This window comes from Topomyia yanbarensis, chromosome 3, assembly GCF_030247195.1.
Source record: "Topomyia yanbarensis strain Yona2022 chromosome 3, ASM3024719v1, whole genome shotgun sequence".
NCBI classification, from domain to species: Eukaryota; Metazoa; Arthropoda; class Insecta; order Diptera; family Culicidae; genus Topomyia; species Topomyia yanbarensis.
In genome coordinates this window covers 384,624,378-384,650,085 of record NC_080672.1, presented here as the reverse complement: position 1 = coordinate 384,650,085, position 25,708 = coordinate 384,624,378, and the positions used below count along the sequence as shown (strand labels likewise).

Here is a 25,708-nt window from a genome sequence, read left to right as displayed (position 1 = left end):
ATAGCCTCAACAGCGCAGTCCCCCGCCCATCAAACCCTCTCAGATCCTTTTCTATCACCACTCCCCCCGTCAGGCTACCACGTCATCCAGCCTACCCATAACTCTCTCATTCCCATCGTCTTCACCAGGCATACCAAAATAAGCAGAAAAAGGCGCCTCTGAATTTTTTTTATCCAATTCTTACACCCACCCCCGCATGATAAAAAGTTAGCAATAAGACACCATTGAACTAATGCTGATTAAGCCAATTAAGTATATATTTTCTTGTTTCAAGTGCTCATAAAGCTCGTAGATGCCGAACCAATGTATACAGGTGAACTAGGAATTTATTAGACATTTCCACAATTAGATTGAACATAATCAGCTGTGGAATCATATTTTGAAGAAATGAGAAAGGCACAATTGAACCACTACGAGGATTAATACAGTTTTTTCATACTAGGAAAAGCTATGCAATCACTTAAAACATCGACATTTCAAAAAAGTCCCGAAGGAGTAAGGCAAAAGGATTTTAAATTTAATATTTGGATAGGGTTATAGGAACTTGAGAACATTTAAGTGACCAAGCGATTTTATTTTACTAAAGCAGACCTTTCGAAAATTTTAATATCGAAACGATACGTAGATTAATACGTTATTTGACTTGAGGTTAGGCATTGAGTGAGAATTGGCGACAATCAAAATCGGATGTTCCCATCAAAAATGATGGACAAATAAACAAAATCGGGGATGTTCCCTCACTAATCACCGCACATGAACGACTCAAACCGCAATGGTCAACCAGCCCATGAAAAAGGGGAAAATAAAATAAAAATTCCACATCGTTAGTAACTCACCTGACAGTGTCCCAAAAACTGTTCGACCGAAGCAGATACCAGTACGATCTGTCCTCTACAGGTCACCGTTAACAGAAACCCATTCAGCATGCGAAATAGGCTGTCCTGCACTTCGGGCTTCACTGCTTTCACCGGCTCTGGCTGCGATTTACCAAACACTGCGAAACGAGAGTTAGAATATAAATGTAATAGTTAATATTGAAGTACTCAGATGCTCACACCTAAATCGAAAATAATACACGACGTGTTCGCTACATGAAAAAAAAATCCAACTCACCATAGTCCACCCGAAGAGCGTGGGCGGAAAAGCGCAGCACAGCCGTTTTGTCAACCCGCCGGGGTGATTCCGCCACGTGGGGCACGATGCCAGAGAGCTCCTGGATCGATCCATTCAATTTGTCCCGGCGATTTTTCTCCGCCCGATTTCTCGCCTCACGGCCATTCCTGACAGGAAAATAATAGAAAAGAGAGAGATAAATATGAAGTCAATTATAAAGCGTGAAATTTATGAAAGGGTTCATTCCAAAGGAAATGACAATGTTGTTCTGCTTGAATATTAATACACACTGAGCGGAAAACGAATTACACAGGAAGAACCCACCCGAAAAGCATCTCCCACTTAAGGCAATCATCATTAAATTAGTACGGAGTTGTGCCAAGAGAAAAGTTCGAATCCATAATCAAGTTCAAGTAATTTTCTCGCTCCGGGAAGTATGTTTGCGAATTAACCTTTTGAGCGTAGGACGTATCGCTAAGAACAGTTGCAGACGGAAACCCGTGAAAGATTTGAGCTGGTTGATTTTTGTTTAAATAGAAAAACCCGCGAATAATGACTAAATCTACTTTATTTATCATATCTGGTCTCAAAACGTGTCCGTCTAGCGGAAAAGCGAGTTTCACTTTCACAGCTACTCATGCTACTCCCACGAGAACATCCGCTTAAGCAAATTTTTCCATCCTCCCACCCCTTTCTAAATTGCTCCTGGAAGACGTGGAGGCTCCACCCCAGGCACCAAATCCCAAATTTTCCATATTTGTCCTTTCTTCTCTCCGGAGGATGCTGGATGCCGACAGTTTTAGTAGAAAATCGTGTTTTCATTTCGGCTACAGCCTTCGACGTAAGCGTACTTTTCCTCTAGCTTTAATCGAAACGGGGAATTGCTTTCAGTGAGACTGTGGCGAATACCTACTTTTTTCTTTCTTTGGTAAGCTCACCTGCCTGTGTGCTGCCTGTTTATCCCGAAGGAGCCTTTTACGCTGACACAAGATGGCATATATAATTTTTTCAATTTCCCTAACGTTATCAGCTCCTTCTGCGGTAACCGTGCGTGTGTGTTTGTGCGCATATGATACAAATGGCGACGTAAACAAATCAAGATGACCTTGGCATCGAAAGGGGGAAGCTTTCAATCGTTCAGAAAGGACACCAGGTTGATGAATTCTTCCGAGAAGAGTGATGAACGAAAACTATTTAGCTATTGTTACCGGTCGGATACCGGAACCTTCGTCCTGGCTTTTGGGATTCGGTTACATGATCTACATGGGACTGAGCATAGTGACGGGAGGGTTCTTTTTGTTCAGACTTATTTTGCTGTGGCTGTGGTTCTAATGAAGAATATGTGAATTTGAAATCAGACTGCCTACTTTAGGCACTAGCGAAGAATTTTTCGAGGATATCTTTAGTATGGCTGATAAACAATTTCTCTAAATTTAAGAGATTAATATCGTTACCCTCTATAAATAATTTAGTACCTTATTGAATTATTCTTTATATACTACAGACGAATGGATCTTTAATAGTGAATCAGTTATAAACCTAGAATGGAAAACAACTAACGTCTCGGGAAAAGTGCAATGCTTACTATTAGAATGTGTGACTCTAAGTAGCAGTAAGCAAAGAAGTTTACATTTAAATTAGTCATACTACTGTGTCTCCCTAATTACGACTTATCAAACGTATATATCATACCACCAAGCACAAGATTAGTTCGAATCAATTTGCTTCCTAGTAGGGCCGTTTTAAGACAACTCTGGGTCCATGGACATCGTTGAACCAAGAGGCCCCCATAATTGAGCAGGTATGCACATTGTAGATGTAGAGTTTAGAGTTGCCACCTCTGGAGAGGCTTTGGCCCAGAGATACTGACCTTGGGGTGGAGGACTTTAAGTGAAAGCAGACAGAAACTGAAACAGAAGCGACTGCTCGACATTTTTGAGCACTTTAGTCGCAGAGACACGTACGTATTTTTGCATTCCTTTTGTAGTTCGGCATGAAATTTAGCACCGGTTGATTGGAAAATTACCAAAATTATCTCACAAACACCGTAGAGTGTTAAGTTTTTGCAAAGTTTATTACGCATCAGTCGTCTATTCCGTCAAAAAAAAGCTGAACATTTTTCGCGTTTGTGTGCGTTTTGTCGGCTTAACTAGGTGTAGAATTTCACAGCTAAGTGCAAAGAATTCAAAAGCACCAGATACTCTCGCTGTGGATAAGTCGAACGAGCACTGCTCTCCTCCGCAAAGCATCAAACTCGTTTGTTGCTAACCTAGCCAGTTGGATTAGGCTGAATTCACCCCTTGGTGCAGCTGCAGATAAGCACCACAAACAGCGAGGTGATTTTGCAAAATTTCAGAAAAATAACGATTTTATACCGTTTTGAGCGACTTAGTGGCAGAGCTGCCAGATGATTTTGTTGAAAATCTATATCCTCGTTGTAAAAATCTGTATTTGTCTGTACTAATTGAAGAAAAAGAATTTTGATAATTGATGCGCATTTAAAAGTATTAAGTATTGTCTACTATAAATTCAAACATTAAAAAGGGGTTTAAAATGTGTACTTTGAAGTAATCTGTACATTTCCTGACTCAGTAGTTTTTTATTTTTTTTTAATATAAAAAGTGTTATGGTTAATTTGACAAAAAATTGTTGAAGAAATGGCTCTTCTTAATGAGAACGGTTCCATGAAGGGTTCGCCAATAACGTTTTCAATTGAAATTTCAAAAACCTGTGTAAACTTGTATCGTGTATTGAAAATCTGTATTCTGTATCAGGTTTGTATCTGCGCTTAAAAATCTGTATAATACAGATAAATGTGTATAAATGACAGCTTTGCTTAGTGGGATGCCCAATATAGCGAAATATTATTTTCCTTAAGTTGTAGTAAATTCCACTTGTTTTTCATTTTCGTTGTTTCACGTACAAAATCAGAAATATTTGGTAGGTTCATCTAAACCAGAGTAATAGTAAATGCGCTACTTGCACTTTTTATATATTTTGCAAAGCATAAAATAAATTCAAAACAGTTGAAATTATCCATCTTTCCACCAAACCCAGAGAAATCGATTTAAATTAAGGAGGCCCGTAGATCGCTTCCAAAAACCCGGAGGTTCCGAGTCAAACTCCGAGGGGTGGCAACCCTAGAAGAGTTACATCCCATGAAAATCACACCACAGAGATGCTTCTTTTCAGTATACCGTGTATAACCTAAGTTTGCTAAAGTGGAAATTGGAAAGCTATCAAATGGCTTGGAACATCATTGCGTGCAATGATACGGTACATATACTGACAGAATAACCGCTTTGTAATCTGGAATCAGTAGTTACATACTGTGGTTTGAGGATGAAGAGTGCCTTGGCCAAGAATGAGAAATAATGGAGTGGGACGGTAGTAGTAGTAGTTGCTTCGTTGTCCCCGCTAGCGAGAAATTTCGGGTCGTTTTGTATTGCAGTTCGGTTTGGCAATGAAGAACTTTGTTTTTTTTTTCAATTTGTTTATTTGATAAGGCACGTATGCGTTAGCTTAAAGGTGCCATTTTTTCATTGTTTTACATTTTGAATTTCTTGAAACTAGGAGGTTACACATTTCAATATTATTTTGTTTTATATAATGAAACTAAAAAAAACTTTACAGCTAACTTATACATATAAAAGAGGGTATAATATAATATTCGTAAGATTTGGGGGACGGATCATTTTGTGTGTTCTTTTTATAGTAATTCACTTTATGATTTTTAGAAGGGAGATTGTAGTAGAAATTAATTATTAACTAAGCGGAACATTTCACAAGCTTATTAACTAGAAATAACTAGAGAGAGTTGTTCAAGATTATGGGGAAATAATTGGGGCTATTTTAAAGTAGTGGTACTGTTGTGCATTTCTTAACGAGATTAAATATTGATCAACTAAAACAAGAAGATAGGGGGGCACATAAGTTTTGGGAAGCTATTCAAGAGGAGAAGGGGGTGAAGTACATCTGTGTATCAGAGACATGGGAGGGAGGGTGGACAAGGCTGATAGGGGGGGGGGGGGGGGGGGGGGAAGTATAAACTTTCAGTTTCCGGCATCAGGAATTAACGGCCAGGATTACAGATTCGAACGGTTTGATCAACTAAAACTAGAAGATAGGGGGCACATAAGTTTTGGGAAGATATTCAAGGGGAGAAGGGGTGAAGTCATACATCTGAGTATCAGAGACATGGGAGAGAGGGTGGACAAGGCTGAACGGGGAGGGGGGGGGGATATAAACTTTCAGTTTCCGGCATCAGGAATCAACGGCCAGGATTACAGATTCGAACGGATGTATCAAGTATTGGGACGCCGGGCGGTTTTCCTCGAGCCGGCAGGGGTTCCTCCAGACGATTTCGTAGTACGGCTCAGATACGGATTGGAAACACACCGCGCTGCGCGTGTGATGTTGTACTGTAGATCTCGTGTTGTTGGTTCATTCGACAGATGTTTTGTCTCGTCTTGGAGTCGTATCAAACCATCGTTGGGGTACGGTAGGCGGAAGAGGGCACTTCTGGGAATGATAAGAGAAAAGATAGGGGCATTTAAATTTGGATATTGATGGTTTTGAGGAACGTGTATATAAGGGACATGTAGAGAATATCGCGGCTTGCTAGTACATCTCGAACCGGGACATTGGGTGATCTTCCTCGGGCTCGAAGGGAATCGAATAGTTGAGATCTGGCAGAACAGTACTCGACGCATGCCCAGACAACATGTTCGATTTCGTGATAACCGTTGCCACAAGCGCAGATACCGCTATCCACGAGCCCAATACGCCGGAGATGTGCGTCCAGAGTGTAGTGATTGGACATGAGCCGAGATATCACGCGAATGAAATCCCGACCCGCATCCATCCCCCTGAACCAAGGTTTCGTCGATACCTTAGGGATTATCGAATGTAGCCACCTTCCCAGTTCACCATTGCTCCATGAAGTTTGCCAACTTTCGAGGGTTCTCTGATGAGTAATACTGAAAAATTCGCTGAAGCTAATTGGTCTTTCATATATGTCACTTTGTAAAGCGCCCGCCTTAGCTAAAGAGTCCGCTTCTTCATTACCTGGAATGGAGCAATGCGAGGGAACCCAAACTAAGGTAATCTTGTACGATCTTACAGACAAAGCACGCAGGCGTTCCCAGATTTTGCCCAGAAAATATGGAATGTGCTTTCTAGGTTTCATTGAACGGAGAGCCTCGATTTCTCAAGAAGAATTTTGTTGTCGTCGGTCTCGTGACGGAAGTATCGCTTGCGTTGTTTTTGAAGCTGAAGTTTATACTACTCCGTCACAGCATTGTTTAGATCATATCCGTTCAAAAATGTACACAAGTCATTTGTATCAAAGACCGCGGAAATGGAGCCAAAGTTAATGCCGTCAATGGAATCGGTAAAATCGTTATCCGTTTCAATATGTCTGTTAAAATTTAGTACGAATAGTATATGGTGAGCGACCAGTTAGAGTAGAGATGTCGGAGGTTAAACTAGTACAACCGAATAAGTGTAGTTAACGAATGCCAGATCGAGTTTCCGTCTATATACTTTGGTGAGAGAGTTTATTTGACACATTTGAGGTCGTTGAATATCGATCGGCGATGCGGAAGGTTGTGAACTGCAGAAGCATAAGCGTTGTACAAGTCTGGACTGCTGCTCGACCGCAGATATTTACAACCAATATGCAGAGAGCGACTTGGAAGTAAAATACGCACAATAACTTTCCAATTCCAAGCATTCAATGCCAGAAAATTTTAGTACAGTGCAAGTGAGATAGCGCGATTAGAACGCCGCCACCGCGTCCCAGTTGACTTGAAGAAGAGTTGCGATCACAACGATAAACTGTGTAGTTCCGTCATTCGGAGCTTCTTTGCGCACCTTTTATCAATTTTTCTATTTTGACGAATTATAACTTCTTCAATAATGTATGGATGTGTATCATATCAGCACAGATTTATCGTCAACGTGTATGTATTATGAATGCCAAATATGAGCAGAATTGTTTCACAAATACAAAATTTGTTTACAAGGCGTTTTAAAATATTACATATGGACTAGCTGGGGGCTACATTGCACACTTCTTGTATTCGATATAAAATAAAAATTAACCAATTTTATTTACTTTTATTGAAATACCATTAATTCGTGGGGGGCAGGTATAGCTTAGTTGGTAAATCGATTTCCTTGTACGCAGCTCACCTGGGTTCGATTCCCAACCCCGCACATAGAGTTAGAAATTCTTCTAAAGAGATTTTTCTAACCCAAAAAGAGGCGAATGACCACAAGGTTAAAACCTCTATAATCAAAATAAAAAAAATTAATTCGTTCTCATATCATAGGTTTTTTCAACAATAAAACATCACCCATTTATCGTATTTTCTTAAATGAAGAATTAATTTAAATTTAACATTTATAACGTTGTGCGTCTAAAAAACCAACTTGAGTGGGTTGAGACTTCATATTTTTTAGACAAGAAAACAGGAAACTGATGTAAAATGGCGTTTTCCGTTTACCTATATCTAGTATGTCAGAATTGGTTTTTAAGAGCTTTTAAAGATTTTTTGTAATATCAATTATAAAAATCGTCACAAGGTGGGATTAAAAATTTCACCAATTTTGGAGGTTTAATGTCTTCGAAGAAATTTTACAATCTAATACATCTTTTGAAAAAAATGTTGGTGATTAATCCTCCATTTCACATAATTTCTACTTCTTTCTAAAAACTATATGTGAGCCTTCAATCACTTTTATCGATCCTTGAAGTGTTTTGTTTATTTTGGTAAACAGTGTTAAGAAAAATGACAAAGTAGCACCGCACGACGGTTCATTGAAAGTTCTGCGTTATGTACTTATGTCAGCACGCAGCCAGGTTTCTGTGAGGACAATAAAGTCGTAGTAGCAAGAGGAGAGGACCAGTAAGAAACCCTAAGTTTTTATCGCATTCCTCGAACATTTTGATAGTAGACGGACAAAAAAACCGGAAGACTTAGAATTAGTGGCTTGAGCGAAGAGACGAGGTAGGTAACTGGCTGGTAGTGCGACTGTATCAGAACGCTCTAGGGCTTACGTAATGCCGTATACCGGTGACGGCAGCGTAGTGAGAGGTTGTGGATGCAAACTCGGCGATGTGAGCAATTATTTTGTACCCGATGGCACGCTAGAAATCAAGCGGTTTTCAGGAAGAAAACTGACACGAAACTCGCCTGAGGGAGGGAAGATCGGAAGACCAGCACACAACATCCAATCGTAGGACCGAGACGACTATGCTGGTAGTTGGCTGCATCAGAGCGTTCGGGGGCTTCCGTAGCGAACTGTATAGCGGACGTCCCGGCGCACAGTGGCAACCCCAAAAATCCATTTTCTTGAATTATTTTGCGAGCATTTATTTTATTTTTCTCTAAGTTTGAGTTAAGTTTTTTTCAAATTTTAACAATAATCGGATAAAAGATCAATTTTTAGCATGTCGTTGAAGCAAGTGATGTCGAATATTTTTGTTCAATTCAATTCACACCAATTTTCAATACCTTTGAACTTCAAATAGCGATATCTCAAGAACTGTAAGGTCGATCGAAGTAATTTTGAATAGAAGGAGAATGATTTTGGTAAGCTATAGATTCCAGCCTTCTATGTAGTAACAATTCATGCTTGATGTCTATCAAGAAAAAGCAATTGAGAAATTAAATGTTATATCAGTGATTTATATTCAAACGCATTACAATTTTTAAGATGGCCTCCCATGGATCGTTTATTACGAATTTGACTCAGAATTTAGTGTAGTTTCAAGATATGTGGGCCCCATCTCGCGCATTTCTGCGCCAAAGCATTTGTGGGTATGTTTTTAAAAATACTGTTATGGAGACGCCGTGTAGCTCATAAATATTCTTACAAATTAGATACCTAAACAACTTCACATTGCTGAAAGTTAAGTGATTTATACTAGTTTTGGAAACCATTTCTGTTATCTGATTTGATTTGTTACTATTGTTGGCGTGTCAATTAATCCTTTACCGACCGCCGCTTTCAAATCGGCCCACTTAAAAATAATCGAAAAAAAGTAATATGGGATCTCAAAACTGAGAGCTGAAAGGGATTCAGAGATCCAAAATTTGTTATAAACCCAATTTTTATATAGCTATATATAATTTTTATATTTTCGTCATAGCTTTGTTTGGTGCCACTGTGCGGCGATGGCAACGCAGCGTAAATTTGTACATGCAGTCTCGACGATTGCAGCGAAAAAATGCTTCGTTCGAATAAAGGCAGATTGCGGAAGCATATTGAACCCGATGGGAGTGCAGTGTGAATTTGTTGTGTCAGCCTTGGTTATGGCAGCGAAAATGTGTTTGGTTGAAACAATGCTACGTTATCTAATGCAGCAGAAGATTCTCCGATTCGCTAGGTAGTAGATCATCGGGAAGAAAGAAGTTCAGTAGCGTCTGGCTCAAATGGCACGGTCGCCGCCTACTTAGCCGATTTCTTTCAAATTTTGCATACACATTCTATGTAAAAAATACTTAACCCCTACTTTGAGTTTTTAGGAAAAAATTTCAATTGAGGGTTTTTTCACTCATTTAAAAAAACATTTTACACGTAAGATTTCGCCTTTTTATGAGTAAACACCCCCTTAAATCAAAAATTATCTCATAAGCTCTTCGTGGGGGTTAGGTGTTTTTACATAGAATGTGTATGAAAAGTTTGAAAAAAATTGGTTAAGCAGTTTTTGAATAGCAGGTAACACTACAAATCATGTTTTTTTTTCCAAAGACATTGTATAAAAAGCCTCGTCACCGAGTCGTTTGTCGATATTTTTGCATAGATAAATTTCAGCATATTATTGAAATGATACACTATAATGTACAAAAGTTTTAATAAATTTGCTTCACGCAAAGTTCTAAAAAAATTCCCAAAAAAGTGTTTTTTTCTACGCCGAAACCCTTATCCCCCCCTCCCATTAACATAGCAAGGGTAAGACCCACGACACTCCGTGTCGGCATATTTTAGCCCTGCCAGCCATTCAGTCCCTGGCACGGAGAAACACCTTGACTTGAGGACTCTCATTTAAGTCGCCTCATACGACAGTGGATCAATTCTTGGTTGAGAAACTTCAACCCGCCGACGGATGCCACACGGCCCCTAGGCTGGTTTTGTCCAGAGAAAGATAATAGACTGTTATCAAACTCCTAGTGGTCGGAACGGAACGGAATAAATTTTAAAAGAATATATATAACTAGCATTGACACCATTCAAAGAAAATCAACAGTGAATATTTCCAGACTTGGTTTTATTTCCTACTAGCTAATACCCATCGCGCGTTGCTGCGATTTTCAACGAAATAGGAGGAAACCACAATTTGTTCCTAACCGCCATCTGGCGGGCAGATAGTCTTCAACTAATAGCACACAAACACGCCCCATAACAAATACCTACTGTGTATAATTTTTTACGGAAATCGGTTAAGCCGTTTGGGAGTCTATAAATCATATACATACAAACATTGACTTTTATGTATATATATATATATATATATATATATATATATATATATATATATATATATATATATATATATATATATATATATATATATATATATATATATATATATATATATATATATATATATATATATATATATATATATATATATATATATAGATAGATAGATAGATAGATGGATAGATAGAACCAACGACATAGAACCCTTTAACACCACAATTAACTTCACTTGTTTGACAGTTCACTAGTACTATTTACATGGGCTGCTTCGGTAAACAATAACAGTCTCACTCACGCTAGACGAGTATTCTCCGATGTGTATCTTTTACGGGTAAGAATGTCTGTCTCCACAACTAGCGTAAGAATAATTTATCCGATCCAATTCACCTGATTGTCTCCCCTCTCACCAGAGAACGTGAAATTTCTTTATTTCAGTGGAAATAATCAAAAGTGTCCATTCCAAAAAAAACTCCATGAAAAACGAAAACAAAGTATAATAGATTTGTTTTGTAATGTTTATGACGAGCGCCAGCAAGGTTGAGAGCACAACAGGAATACCGTCATAGAATGATTAGCTAATTTTTCGGAGGATTTACTTAGCCAAATTGTGGAATTCATTTATTCGGAGAATTTTGATGAGTAAAAACAGCTTTTCATATGAAAATGAGTAAACTGTCGTAATGGTGGATTATCCGGACTCATAGGAGTGATAAATGAAATACATGGGACTAAAAAACTGTAAAAAACACTCGAGTTCTTTTCTGATGCCACTTCAAAGCTTTCACCTGCTAGTAATAGTTTGTTAATTGTACTTATATTCATTGTTTTATTGATTATGTTTACTTACTGCAAAGAATTCCATGCCAGTTGCCAGCAGGAAAAATACTGCAAATCGTATATAGTCGTGATTCGCTGGTTGGGCCACACCTCTGTCCAACTAACGAATTTGATTCGGTAGTTGGACCGACTGACAGATGTCAAAAACTCTCCAAAGGAGACGTTAGTAGTGTAATTGCATCTATTCACAGCTCTAATAATTGTCAGATTGATTGTCAAAGTAAGTGGTCCAACTAGCGGAGGTCCAACTAAAAAGCGGTCCAGTTAAAAATGTCCAACCAGCGAATCACGACTGTATCAATGTAGAAACAGACTCGTAAAATTATCTACAAAAAATCCAAATCGTTTCTATAGCCAATTTCAAGCTGCCGAAGTATGTTTGATATATTTTATTGGAAAAAACGCTTTTAATCCACCTAACAGTGTGATGAGACATTTCTTATAACTCTTATCACTCTCTTCGGATATTATATCGTTTGAGAGCATTTAGAACTTGATGTTTCGCGATGTTTTTGATAACACATACTACATGGGATAGTGGCAGGACTCAGAGAATCGCTCAAATCAGCATAGGACAACATCAGTGCTAGAAATCTCAAACCAAATCAATGGGAAAGCGAAAAAATGGCCCATAAAATAGACATTCCAACGAATTATTGTTAATACTCTGTTAATAAAATATCTAAATTGTGGTGGGAAAACTGAATTTTCCTAAAGGGGTTATTTATTTATCATTCGCATGTATGAAAAAAGCCTTATGTTTACATTTGGGAGTATCGCCCTTTTCACAAAAAAGCGTTGAAATGAAATCGCAGCTCCTGATATCACGTTAACTCTGAAGTGCATGCGTGCATAGTTTCAAATTTTACTTCGATATCGACTTTTTCTAAAGGTGACTTCCCAGTAGTATCCTTGATTTAAATTATTACCGCTAATCCTAATGCCAAAGAACAAATAAAAACCTTTCGAAAACGAACCGTTTGGGGAAATCATCATCATTACTGGAATTTTTATTTTCACGAAACTTTTCGATAGCCTTCCGTCACTTGCGTTAATGCACTGGGTGCACAGTGCTCCGAAAATCTAGCGAAATCGTCTTAGGGCACCAGCGGGTCTAATTCAGAGCTATCTGCACGGCGAGTTAAACACTAAAAATTATTTTCTATTCCATAATTTTCAGTTCAGCAATTCGAGAGATCGTACTCACCGCAAGCCATGAAAAATAGACTACGTTGTGAAGCGATGGTCACTATTTATTAAAAAATCGCGGTTAAATAAAAAATTAAACTATTAAAAAATTTCAAATAGTTTATAATTTTCACAAACTTATTAGGAAAAATTGTTTAATAAGCTTTCGTAATATTGTGTAGGAAAAAAGCTGAAAATTTCAGTATTTTCTCTATCTGCAACATATAATCCCTTAAGTATACCAATTAATTGGTATACGAATTGGAATAGGTTCGCCAAATTTTGGAAGAAGTCTATAAAATAACCTCTTGAAAGCTACCTAAAAATTGTTGTAGTTCGATGCAATAAAAAAATCATATTTGGCAATTCATGTTTGGCTGATACAATTGGGGTGTCAATGTATTATAATAGATATTCAGCATTCGAAGAAGTTTCTTGTGAACGAGTGTAGAACGACTTTGTTTCTACTTACTTGAAGTCAGCGGCGTAGCCAGAACTTCGGTTTGGTGGGGGTTTGGTGAAAATCGATCATACTGTCCAAACGGCATAATTCCGAAACCATAATTTTTGAAGTTTTAAAATTATGCAGAAATATTTTTTCAGAAAATAGTAACAGAGTTCGTGTCTTTAGCGAATTTGTTGAGACTTTATTGTAGTCATGAATATTAACCTGAGAAAATTCACCATAAATACTTCTTGGACGATATACCGTCAAAATTATTTTATCAAATGATGCGCTGTTTAACGTTTGTAAAAGTCATCGAAGATACTAAACCTCCGAAATTGGCGGTTTCAAAATGATGTTATCTTGACCTTAAATTACTGTTTTTAAACATTTGGCCTATACATACAAGTGATCGTACAACAAAAATCAAATGCTCATCAAAATCGATCAGAACCTGCTAGAGTCGAATGGAAATCGTCATTTTTCATAAATTTCTCTCTACATTCGGAAAGTGTTATCCTCGTTATTAATCATATTACGTTTTCGTCTCAACTCGACGCATTCCCAAAATAAAAACCTGTTTTAATCCACCTAGTGGTGCATTTGTGCTTTTCTCATTTGTCCAGACTACGATTCCATGGCTGGTTATGTTCAATGCAATGGTGGAAATGAATATTATATGTTCAGTACGATTTGCACATACATACAATGGATCGACAGCCACGATCTTGAGATACTATGTGATACTGAAACATCGCTTGAAACCAGCGGCGGATCATGGAGAAAGATCCGGGAGGTCCAGGTCCTGCCGAAAATTTTCAACTTGTTAAGAAATTTTAAATTAGTTTTAATTTTAAAGTAGCAACCCCTCACTGCATATTCCCTCCGGGCCGGTATGATTGACGATTTTTAGAGTGATTGCATAACCTTTCTATATGAGAAAGGCAAAAATGTACCAAAGTCCAAAGAAGTCAATTTTTGTCAAACATCTCAATGTTTCATGCATTTTAAAGTCATTTGGCATCAAAAATACAAATTTCCGATCTCGACGAACTCAGTCGATTGGCATATGACACTCGGTCCTCCGGGTCGGGATTAGATTGACGAATTTTAGAGTGAATGAGAAAGGCAAAAACATTTTTGGAAAATGTTGAAAGTTATGCATTTTTGGTGAGCAGTTTTTATGTTTCATAGACATTAAATCAATTTTAACTTCGCTTCCTATTAAATAAAGACCCTTATTACAATACATTTCTACAAAAAAGAGATCAATTTGAAAATGAATCTGAGGATTATGATTGATTACAGCACTCTGGAATTTTCTATTGGAATGTTTTCAGGCAGGAATTTGATATTGATGCAATTAGACAACTGTGAAATCAAGACCAATAGATCAGTTACATATCAGGACCCCATTCCGACAATTTATCAAAAGTCCTAATGATGTTAACAACAACAGGTTATCAATCCACGGATCAGATAATTGTTATTGTAATATTGAATTAAATCAGTCAGCATCCATAAATTTTCAACTTCAATCCAATTTTTTTTTTTGGGTGTGTTGGGGGGGGGGGTTGTATTGTCTTAAACCCCGAAACCTTCTTTTGGCTACGCCGTTGCTTGGAGTTATTAAATTCGCTTTTCATTTTTCGATATGTTTCGATCCGATGGTTATAAGTTAGAAAAATTGCAGTCAGAAGGTTCGCACAAATGAACATTTTTGTACTGATAAGGTATCAAGTTCCTTCCAGATAACTTGGAAGTGTTCGGTGATTATTTCTAGCGGTTGTAGATAGTAAAATGAAATACAAAAGTCGTTTTATCGAAATAATGTTTAGCTTATTTCAATGGATTATTACTATATTGAACAATAAATGGGCGACAAAGAGTAATCAACAAACAACAAGCCATAACTTTTAAAGTATTCAAAATAGATATTTAAAGTCTTTAGTAAAGTTATTCGCAAAAGTAAGAGCTACAAATTTGCTGAAGACATCATTTCGATATAATCACTTCCAAGAAAATTTGTAAAAATATCTCACTCATAGGGGGATTAATCAGCAAAAGTACAATTCCAAAAGAAAGGGCATATTACCTCCATTAAATTCTCCGAAGATACTATTGACCTAAAATAAGCCGTTTTGGCGTTAATAATAGATTACATGTTTTTGGTCATATTTCTGGCAATGGGAAATGATAAAAATCTTTCGTCCGCATTTAATGTTAAATATCTCTTTTGGTAATAGTCCGATTTCTACAATCTATAGCTTGTTCGAAAGGTATTCGTTAAAGCTGTCTAAAAACATATAAATTGGTAATCTATATTGTCAATTTTGGCAGATAATTTCAAAAAACTGCAAAAAAACGCCCTTTTTACGCATTTAAACATTCATATCTTGGAAACTAAACATCAGAATCAAAAACAAATTAATAGCGTTCATACTGTTTTTTAGTTCTTTCATTTAAAATTGGTTTGGATAAGATCGGTTCAGCCATTGCTGAGAAACACGAATGAGAATTTGTCCGTTACATACACACACACACACACAGAGACACACACAGACATTGTCCCAAATCGTCGAGCTGAGTCGATTGGTATATAAGACTCGGCCCTCCGGGCCTCGGAAAAAATCTTGAAAGTTTGAGCGAATTCTATACATTTCTTTTATAAGAAATGTAAAACGTGATTTTATAACGACAGTTCGATCAGAATCGCGTTGATGTGTAAATTACATCATGTTCGATCGAAATCGGTCGTAGGGCGTTACAACTTACATTCATATAGGATCTACAAACATTCAAATTCACCAAAATCGTATTTTTGTTCACATTCCATCGTATTGTACTTCAAACGGTTTATGGCTTTTCAAAGTTGTTTCTGTGTATAGGAATAGCCATTATACAATACAAACTTATGTACAACTTCGATGTACATCACAATGACTTCAAAAAGTTAGATACGACTTAATATATCACAACATATAAGAAAACCAATTTCGCGAAATTACTAACGACTCATCTCATATCTTTGAAATGAGATAGCTGCATATATGTGAAATAGTGTTTCCCTGCTTGAAGATAAGTTATGATTACGAAATATTGTCACACTTGCAATAATTAATACAGTTCTGTGTAGTAAGTCCTGATCTACAATCTAAGCGTCGCACAGTGGCGTAACTATATCAAATCCATGGCCAAAATTATTTCACATGTTTTAAGCTTTTTTATACGATAACAAGTGATGAAAAATGGTTTTTCATGATTTTAGACAATTTATGACCAAAATATGAAAATATTACACCTCCTTGCAGTGTAATGGAAAGCCGAAAATAAACGAATTCCACGAGCATTACTATTTTTCAATGTAAATGTGTTTTTAGAGTAATCTATCAGTTTGAGGAAACTTCGCATTGAGGATTAGTCTGTTTCAACTGTTTTCATAAATTAAAACATTTTGTGTCAAGTTCATATGTTTATTTTGCTTTTCTGGTTTTCTTATGGTAGAAAAAATATTCAATTTTTTGTAAATTCTATAATAGAAATCTATCCAAGGGATTATCGTATTCAATCAGGATTATTCTCCTTAACACTTGTAATCCAGAGACAAGGAACTGGAATGAGAAGATTGCATACTTTGTTTGATGCTTCGCTTACGTTTCCAAGGCAACTTCTGTACGTTACGTTTCATATAGCAAGGTTAGTGGAAGATATATTTCACACTCTTTTATATGACCATCGTTGTCATAATAGCTCAATTTGGTTAATGGACGCAATCTAACAAAAAATAATATAGGGGACTCAAATCATTCTTGCCATATACGCTTGAGCTTGAGCTTGTGCGACCCCACCCCTGACCGCTACTCCGTTATCGATCTGGACTAGCTGAAGGTGCACAGGGAATAAGTAGATAATTATATTTGGGAGTAGCGAAACATCATTCAATGTGCAACTCCTGGTAATCCTAAATTGTTACGTAGATCGCGGGAGAAAAGTGAATGAATGGTTAGTCCGATACTTGCTTTTGCTAGAGGCCGCACTACTGCGCACTCCACAAATATTACGGCAGGAGGATATTATTTAGTAAGTATAGACGTTGGATACTACTTCTGCTTTACCGACGCCAGAGAGGTGGCTTCACTTCTGTACTAAATATCGATCTATCAATTCATGGACCGGGGACCAACCGCTTTACTTCCTTTCCGAAAGAAGACGTCACCACAGATTTTTTCGCATCAGAAAAATCTCAATGACCTTGGCTGTAATTGAACCCAGGCCAACTGGAATGAGTGGCGGTCACGCTTACCACTCAACCACCGGCGCCGTCTCAAATTATTCTTTTCATATAAGATCTTTTAAATAGCCCCAAAACTGATTTTGTTAATTGTACTCTCTTAAATTTGAGCAAAAAACACGACATTTTCAAACAGCTGTAAAAAACCGAATGGGCTTAATTGGGAATGTTTTCTTCGTGGAACAGTGAGAGGACACTCCAAATAATCTTCTCCTTTTAACAGATTTACCTGACATTGCCCGACAAGGTACTTTTTTACTAACGAATATGTGGAAAATTGAAAAAAAGTGAGCACTTTTATAAAACCTACCCAAAAATGACAAAGAAAAGCTAAAATTGACCCCAATTGATTGTAGTTGCTGGAGTTTGCTATGAAAAGTACGATTTTGATTTAAATACTGACTTTGGGTAATTAGTTTTTGAGCAATCCAAAAAATTTAGGGATAATGGCTTTCAAGCTAATAAAATGTGTAAAAAAAATCACTGATTTCAAATAATTACATACAAAAATTATCAAACGGAAAAGCTTTTCTTTTTAAGCAAAACGTCAGAGTATGTTTCGAAGAACAATTTAAGCTGAAAATATGGACAAATAAACAAAAACTATCTTTTTTCTATTTTGGCCAGGATTAGAAGTTAGTTACGCCTCTGTGCGTCGCAAGTTACTATAAACAATGATCCCTCTATCAAGGTTGGTTTGGCATCGATTCATAAATTAGATCACGCTTTTTTACGTATTTTATTGTGCTGAAGAAGATTGATGTTCCCGATTACCGTTTTTAAAATTTGATCTTCTTTACCGACGAATCAGATTTAATCATATATGGTGTTCTTGAATCGTATACTAGTTATGTGTCGCTTATGCAAACGTAAATAAAATCTCTAGAATCGGATTCATACTAATAATTATCGTGTTCAACGTGTATATTATTATCAGAAATCGTCAATTTCAATATATCGCCTCCAGTTTGATACGCATATGCCGTTTTTGTGCATTTAGTGCGACTTTTTTGGTGGTATATGAATATGTATTATTCAGCTGCACCGTGGACATACCACCAAAAAGGCTGGCTGGCTAGGATATGCATATTTATACATATAAAATGTTTGTATGTATATGATTTACGGACTCCCAAACGGCTTAACCGATTGCCGCAAAAATTTATACATAGTAAGCATTTGTTATGGAGCGTGTTTTTGTGCTATTGGTTGGGGATTATCTGCCCATGGCGTTTCGGAACAAATTGTGTTTTCCTACTTGGTTGAAAGTCGCAGCAACGCGCGATGAGTATTAATGTTTATGTTTATTACTTCCACCAACAGACCACTTGGCCCCACTGGTGCTAGTAAATTATAAAATATTGATGGGATGAGAAAAAGAAATTATAAAAGAAGCACAATTTTACGTTCTGAATCCCTCAAATATTTGGGTTTCAAGTTTTTCTGCCTAGCTGTCCTCATAAATAAAAATAAAATTCTATTAGTGGATATTTTATGTCGATCCATTGGACTGGCTTCAAATTTCCAGAATGTTTTACTCCATGTCTGCTATGACAGTACTCCTTCTTTTCATGACTATTTATTTTATTTTAATATGATAAAATTGCAAATAGTGTTTATTACCAAAAATCAACTGGAGTTGTCATGTCGCTTTCAGCTTGTCCATCTCTTTTCCCGTTTTATATCTATAGGGGATCGCGGGTGATTTTTTAAATTATCCTGGCTCGCTTCCACAGACTATATCAATAAATATCGCAACAAATTGTGTTTTTCACTGAGTCTTCTTTACGATTTAATTTGCTATTTTTACTCCAAACTGCCTATGCCACCTGTTACTACGGTTATGTAACGAATGTTTCGCCGTACTCCAAATACAACAGTGACAGTATGACATTGCCAGTCATAGCAATGGCATGCAATCTTCAATGTTGCTGGAACGTTCCCTAACAATGTATTGTTGCGAATTCCACAGCTAATTGAGTAACGAGATAGCCGCTAACAATGTTGAGCGAAAACATGTATCTCTTGTTTTCGCAGCTAAAAGAATAATCCATTTGTTGTAGTTCTACATTTTTATCGTTTCAAAGTTATGTTGTCGTTCTTTCTACTCTGTGTAGAATTGACAGAACATAAACAGGGGAAGCCAATTACTGCGTATTTTTGGTGCAGAAAAGTGCGAAGTGCGTTATAAGCCAATTAGTTCTAAGCAGATCATCAAGTTTACAATGACTGTAACATGTCAAAGCAGATTGAATAATGTTTTCAGCCGTAAAGTCTTCATGCCGAAACAAAGTAATAAGTGTAGATAAAATATTAACAAATTCATCTTGGCTACAAAAGTCTTCCGGAGCAGAGCCGGAGTGAAAAAATTTGCTGCCTGCCAATTTGTCTAGGAATGAAATAAAAAATTTATTACTGAAAAATAAAGCACCCTCGCGAGTGTTATGTACATTATCAATTTTCCCAGAGTTATTTTCGTATATGTTCTAAACGATGGAAGCTAATCTTACCAAGCGGCGCCAAGAATATGCGGGAGCATATTTATATATAATGGTGGGTTTGCGTGTGAAAACATAACAGAAAATCGCAACAAGCTCCTTCCAGGGTGGTATTTAATCCCAATTGAAAGCTTGAACACTTCGGTTTCTGCTTGGAATTTAGTCAGGAAGACGCTTTGATCTTAACTGAACTCACAGTGTGTCGCGTTGTGTCGAGTAAGAGTATTTTTAGCATGTATATATAGTAACAGAAATATGTCCGTACAGTTAATAATTTTTGTGAACCTTCGCACGTATCTTGGTTACTGACCCAGAGTGCCTTTCTCTTAGAAACATATTACCCTTGAAACTTTTTTCAGAACCGAGTTTTTCGAAAAGATGTTTTGAAGAATTGAATTTTCAAAAAAAAAACATCAATACCTTTCAACCAACTGTTTGGTTTCTCACCACAAACTAAAGAAATTCTAATCTTGAAATGAAATTGGCAGCTTTTAAAATTTATTTTCAGTCCTTAAAGATAGCTACATTTAAAAGAAACCATTTTTGTTACGAATATCGCGTATAACTGTCCATACTAAAGAGCTAGAAACGAAGTCGCTTCACCAATGTGCGCCAATAAAAATTCCCTAAATCTATGTATTTCAGAGGAATTAACATAGTATACGGAAATCGATTTTCGTATACTATGTTCTTTCTTCATCTCGTTTGTTAGGCAAAGTTGCTCTTAAGTATTTGATTTTTTATGTCTTTGTGGATTATTGCGTAAGCTGATTTAAAATACCAATACATATAGTAATTATTTTAAACACCATCTTCACCCTAATCTAACTAACCTGAAGTAATCCCCAAAAATAGTTTTCCGAAATCACCACATATCTAAAACAACCGATTGTGGCACAAATAATTTGGTCTTCCCAAATACAGCTTTTGGACCACAAAGAAAAAAATATTTTGTTGTTTTAAATTTATTTTCAAGCGCATATTTGGAGCATGTAAATAAATGAAAAATCAAGTTCCACCACAAATACACACAACTTGTCGTGCTTTCTTCAACGAATTTTATTGTAATTTTACACGTTGATTGAAGATTACAGTTTTATTAAACGGGATACCAATGCACTTTAATGTATTTTTAATAGCTGTAAAATAAATGGCATGTAATATTACAAGAACGAAAGTGTAAAATCATATGCTTTTTGATGCTCCTATTGAGTGAATCAATTCAACATAATTTTCAATCAAATTTTTGATTCAAGCTTTGTATGTTTACATTCGTATTGATTTACATGTCGTTTAAAGTCAATTATTTTGTGGTGTGTATAGTTCAATGCTCCAGCCTGCATGGAATTGTTGTATAACACAATTCACAAGATCTTTTTTGCTCAATCAATCAATATGTATGCCATAATAATACAGTATCAACAGAGATGCTTTCTATCACTAACAGCAAGAAAAGCATTGTGCTTAATGGACAGCAGGCCCTACATCAGTAAGATTAATATTGCGAAACATATCGAAGCAGAATCCGGGACCATCAATGAAAGCGAAAAGCGGCGAACTTTTCGCACATATCGCATTACTCAACGATTACCCTTATGTGTTCCGGTTCATGTTTCCAGCATAAAAATAGTTGCCTCGCCAAAAAAAGGTAACAGAATTGCTATATAGCCGAACCCGAAATGGGATTCGATTCTTGCACAGGCTACCGAGCTGGCCGGGCTACCTCTCGCTAATATTGCCTTCTTGTTTGTCAAGCTTTTAACAAGTTCGGTACTTTAGCGCCGCGAACGGCATGAAATACTCAGTCATCTTTCGCCCTGTTCCTCCCATTCATGGTATCCAACGTTCCTATACAACTTGGTTCAGATAACGAACGGGATCTAAACGAATAGCTACTGCACAGAAAACGCCCGACGCTGGTGGTAGATTTAATGTGACCTTGATTTTCGCGATTGGATCCCACCGAAATCCCAGCCCCAGCCCAGCAGAACTGATTTCGTTACTTGGGATAAATGGTGGAGTTTTATCGATTTTGACTGTTGGCGCAAATGGAAAAGGGAAAAGCGAGCACCGGAGCACCTCTGCCAGAAGGAAGAACTAATTATGTCGGTTGGGTAAGATGTTGTATTTGCATTTGGTTTATTGGCAGCATGAACACCTGGGACATTCGCCGCTGGGCATGAAATGTAATTAATCGCTCAAAATCGACCGGGTAAGACAGTTATGATTAATGAAAGATTTTGTTTTCAAAAATTTCAATATTACTGAAATTCAGAAAGACCACTTCTTATAAAAATACACTCATTGTTACATTCTGTGCAAATGAAGGAACATATAGAATGCATATATCACTCATATGAGCAAAGGAGTCAGAATAATTCACCACTTCGATAATACAAACTAACATTTTCACATCAAAAGTTAGCATAACTCACATAAGGATAATTTTAACAATTTTATCAAGTTTATTCTGTTTAATTTTCGGTTAGTTTCTTGCGAATTGAGGGAATATTTTGATTGTCGATAAACTAGACACGAAAGTAAAAAAAATATTACGTTCTCCGGTGAGAGGTGTGGTCATTAATTATATTGGATCGGAAAATATAATGCTCACGTTATTGTAGAGACGGGTAATTGTGTGGTTCATCTTAGGCTGGAAAAGTTGGACATCGCTTCTTTTCGCGTGAACGAGTTCGAAGTAAGATGCCTACTGTTTACTGAAAACTAATAGAACTGAAATACAGGTTTTGGAATTCTTGGATCCCAAGAACGCTGGCTTCCAAAATCATTATCCTTTACGTTTTCTGAATCTTTTGCATTCATTTCTTTTTATTTTTGGATTCTTGGATTTTTGAACCACGAGATATCTGTACCGTTGGATCTTTAATTCTAGGGTTGTCGAATCATAAAATTATTGGTTGTTGAAAATTTTTGAGCATTTGAACTTTTCCACCTTTGAAGTGAAAGTTTGTTTAGGGTATTCGGATCGTTTCATCTTGAACCTTGCTATCTTTCGATTTTCGAATGTTCAATCTTGAGGTTTGTATGTTGAATATTGGGGTCATTGGATCCATATATTTATGAATCTCTAGGTTTTTAGTTTTTATATTATTTTGATTAAATTTTTTTTTGTATTTTGGTGCTTTAAATCATTTCATCTTCAAATCACTGAATTTTTAATTTTCTAATCTTTTTCTCTTTATATCTGTGAATTTATGAAGCATGGGGTCTTTGGATTTTTGAATGTTATAATTTTTGAGCATATGAGTTGTCAAAAAAAAATCTTCAATTTTCGAAGCATTCCGAAAAGTACTAATAAATAAGTAACTCTCCCTTAAAAATCATATTTTCTATTTTTGTGAATATTATTTAACTTGAAGATGGCCAATCTCATCCATTAACTAATTCAATAAGCTGGAATCGAATAAGTTACTGGAGGGGTGAATGTATAGTTAAACTCAATTCTCAAAGGCGACGAACTCTCGATCTTCTCAAACTGAAAGCCCATCTAAACAAGCTGGAAATTCGACTCAAACGAATCACATCGAGCTAAAGATATTCCTTGGCCTTTAAAAAGCCCAGGTTGAAAAAAAACACAATTGGATCATTAAGCTCCATTCCGTTCCATTCGATGAATTTTCGGTCCAATATACATAATATAAGATTATTTCAAAAAAAATCTCTGTAATACGTAAAAACGATATTTTTGTTTTTTTAAAATAAATCTTATGTAAACATAGACAACCATATATAGAAAAAACTGCGGTTGTTTGCATCTGGCCTATCAAGACAACACCCAAAATGAAAAAAAAAACTATATGCATTGGATGGTGTTTATGTCAAATCAGCATTTGTCGTGAAATTCGATATGTCAAATGCTTCTGATAGTGTAAAATTAAGACTGTCAACATATTTCTTTATTTTAAATTTAAATTTTATTTTCACGTTTCCTGAGTTGGAAAAAACATTGTTGTAATCACGAAAATCAGCTTTATCGATGTATGTAATAAAAAATGATTATTTTTTGTTCATTTAATGACCCAATTATCTATCTCTTAGGAGCCAATTCTACATTTCTTTCCTGAATATTCCGCACAACAGTGAACTCCAGTCAGAAAGTCGAAAACTAGCATTGTCTCTCCACGCAAATGAATTAATAATGTTCACTTGTAACCACTTGTCCACCAACCAGCCATGAAGACGAACGAATAGGAATGGACCATGCCAGTCGAAGGCCACAGGCCCGGCATAAACTCGCACTATCTGCAGCTATTAGAACCAATTAACAAAACCTTCTTCCTGAAGCCCTAAAAATATAGTCATAAACAAACCAATAAATTTTTGTACATGATTCTACAGCTATCATTCCACTGAGACAAAACCATGCTATCTCCCCACTCACATTTAATCAAATCCCTGGTAGCTGAATAAACATGAAGTTCAGTTTAAAAGTTCAAAAGTATATCAGCTTGAATGGCATCACCCGGAGGGTGCGTAATCCCCAAGGACAACTAAAGGAGAGGGGGGGGGCTGAAGTGAATAGATTGGATTGGAAAAAAATCCGGTATTCATATAAGAACAATAAAAATAGTTGTTGTAGTGTTTATATCCATTTGCCATATTAAATTGTTATACGAGAAATAATAACGAAACCTTTGAAACACTTTCATACTTACTGCAGTTCAACTGGAAAGGAAAATTTCGTATTGTTTGGTATTCTCAATTTATTCTATTTTACTCAAAATAATGAGATATGATTATAACAATATCTAATATCTAAAGTTGGGTTTTAGGACGATTCATAATTTGTTCTTCAACATCATTTTTTTTATTTCGATTATAGAGGTTTTAACCTTAAGGTCATTCGCCACTTCAGGTTAGAAAAATCTCTTATGAAAAATTTCTAACCCTATGTGCGGGGTCGGGACTCGAACCCAGGTGCACTGCGTACAAGGTAATCGATTTACCAACTACGCTATGCCGCTATTCCTATCTTTTCTCGTTTCTTTGCAATTTCATGGGTAAGCTTTTCCTGTAATCGACTTGCAAGTGCTTAAAAGACTCCAATCTAAAAAATATGCTTTATATCGTTATTTCTAAGGTTTCATTGGAAAGCTGAGTGATTTTCTTTCGGTGTATGTACAAATATCTTTTAGTTGAGGGTACTAAAAAAAATTACTAATAAAATAACTCAAAATTGGCGTTTTTGGGGGAGCTTTGTAATTATTCTAATTATTATTCTACAGAATTTATCGTTACTATTGTTCATTTGATCCCCCTTAACATTCTCTATAACTTGTAAATTGACACTTTATCCCTATCGCTTTTCATTTCGCTGCTATTTAATAATTAACCCAGCATGATGTCACCACAAAAGCTTTGGCATATGACACGAAGCGATAAAAAATGATTTTGCGTCGAAACAAAAAGTGATATTTGAATAAGGCCAAAGAAAGAATTGTAGAACTTGCTGAGATGCACTCATTCCATGATAATAATGGTGATGTTTACCATTTACTATTTTGAGAAAATTAACGAAAATGCTAATAATAATACAAACATCAATCTAATTTACTTCTAAAGGAGTACTGAATTCACTTAACTCAAAGGTATTAATGGATTTTTCTCTGTAAAATTTTCCTGGCTTTCGAAAGAAAAAAATAAAATGTGCAATAAGCGCCATACTTTTCCAATTAGAGCTAGTAATAGAGAAAATGAGATAAAAACATCCAAGTTCAATAACCCAAACACATGAAAACAAGAAAAGCTAATAAATTATGCAGCTCTTCAAGACCAACACTCTGAATTATTAAAATGACGATGTTAACTATTAGGATTTTCGAG

General features: G+C 36.3%; 1 protein-coding gene across 5 annotated transcripts in view; it reads right to left on the bottom strand.

The window, feature by feature from the left end:
- Positions 1-25,708, bottom strand: part of LOC131691280 (basic helix-loop-helix ARNT-like protein 1) — a 261,600-nt gene that overhangs the window by 44,610 nt on the left and 191,282 nt on the right. For all 5 annotated transcript variants that reach the window (XM_058977559.1, XM_058977560.1, XM_058977556.1 and 2 more), the window contains 2 exons: positions 1,114-1,280; positions 837-994 (listed from right to left, as the gene is read on the bottom strand). In XM_058977559.1, the coding sequence (XP_058833542.1) occupies positions 837-994; positions 1,114-1,280 (325 nt within the window). The remainder of the gene's footprint in view (positions 1-836; positions 995-1,113; positions 1,281-25,708) is intronic.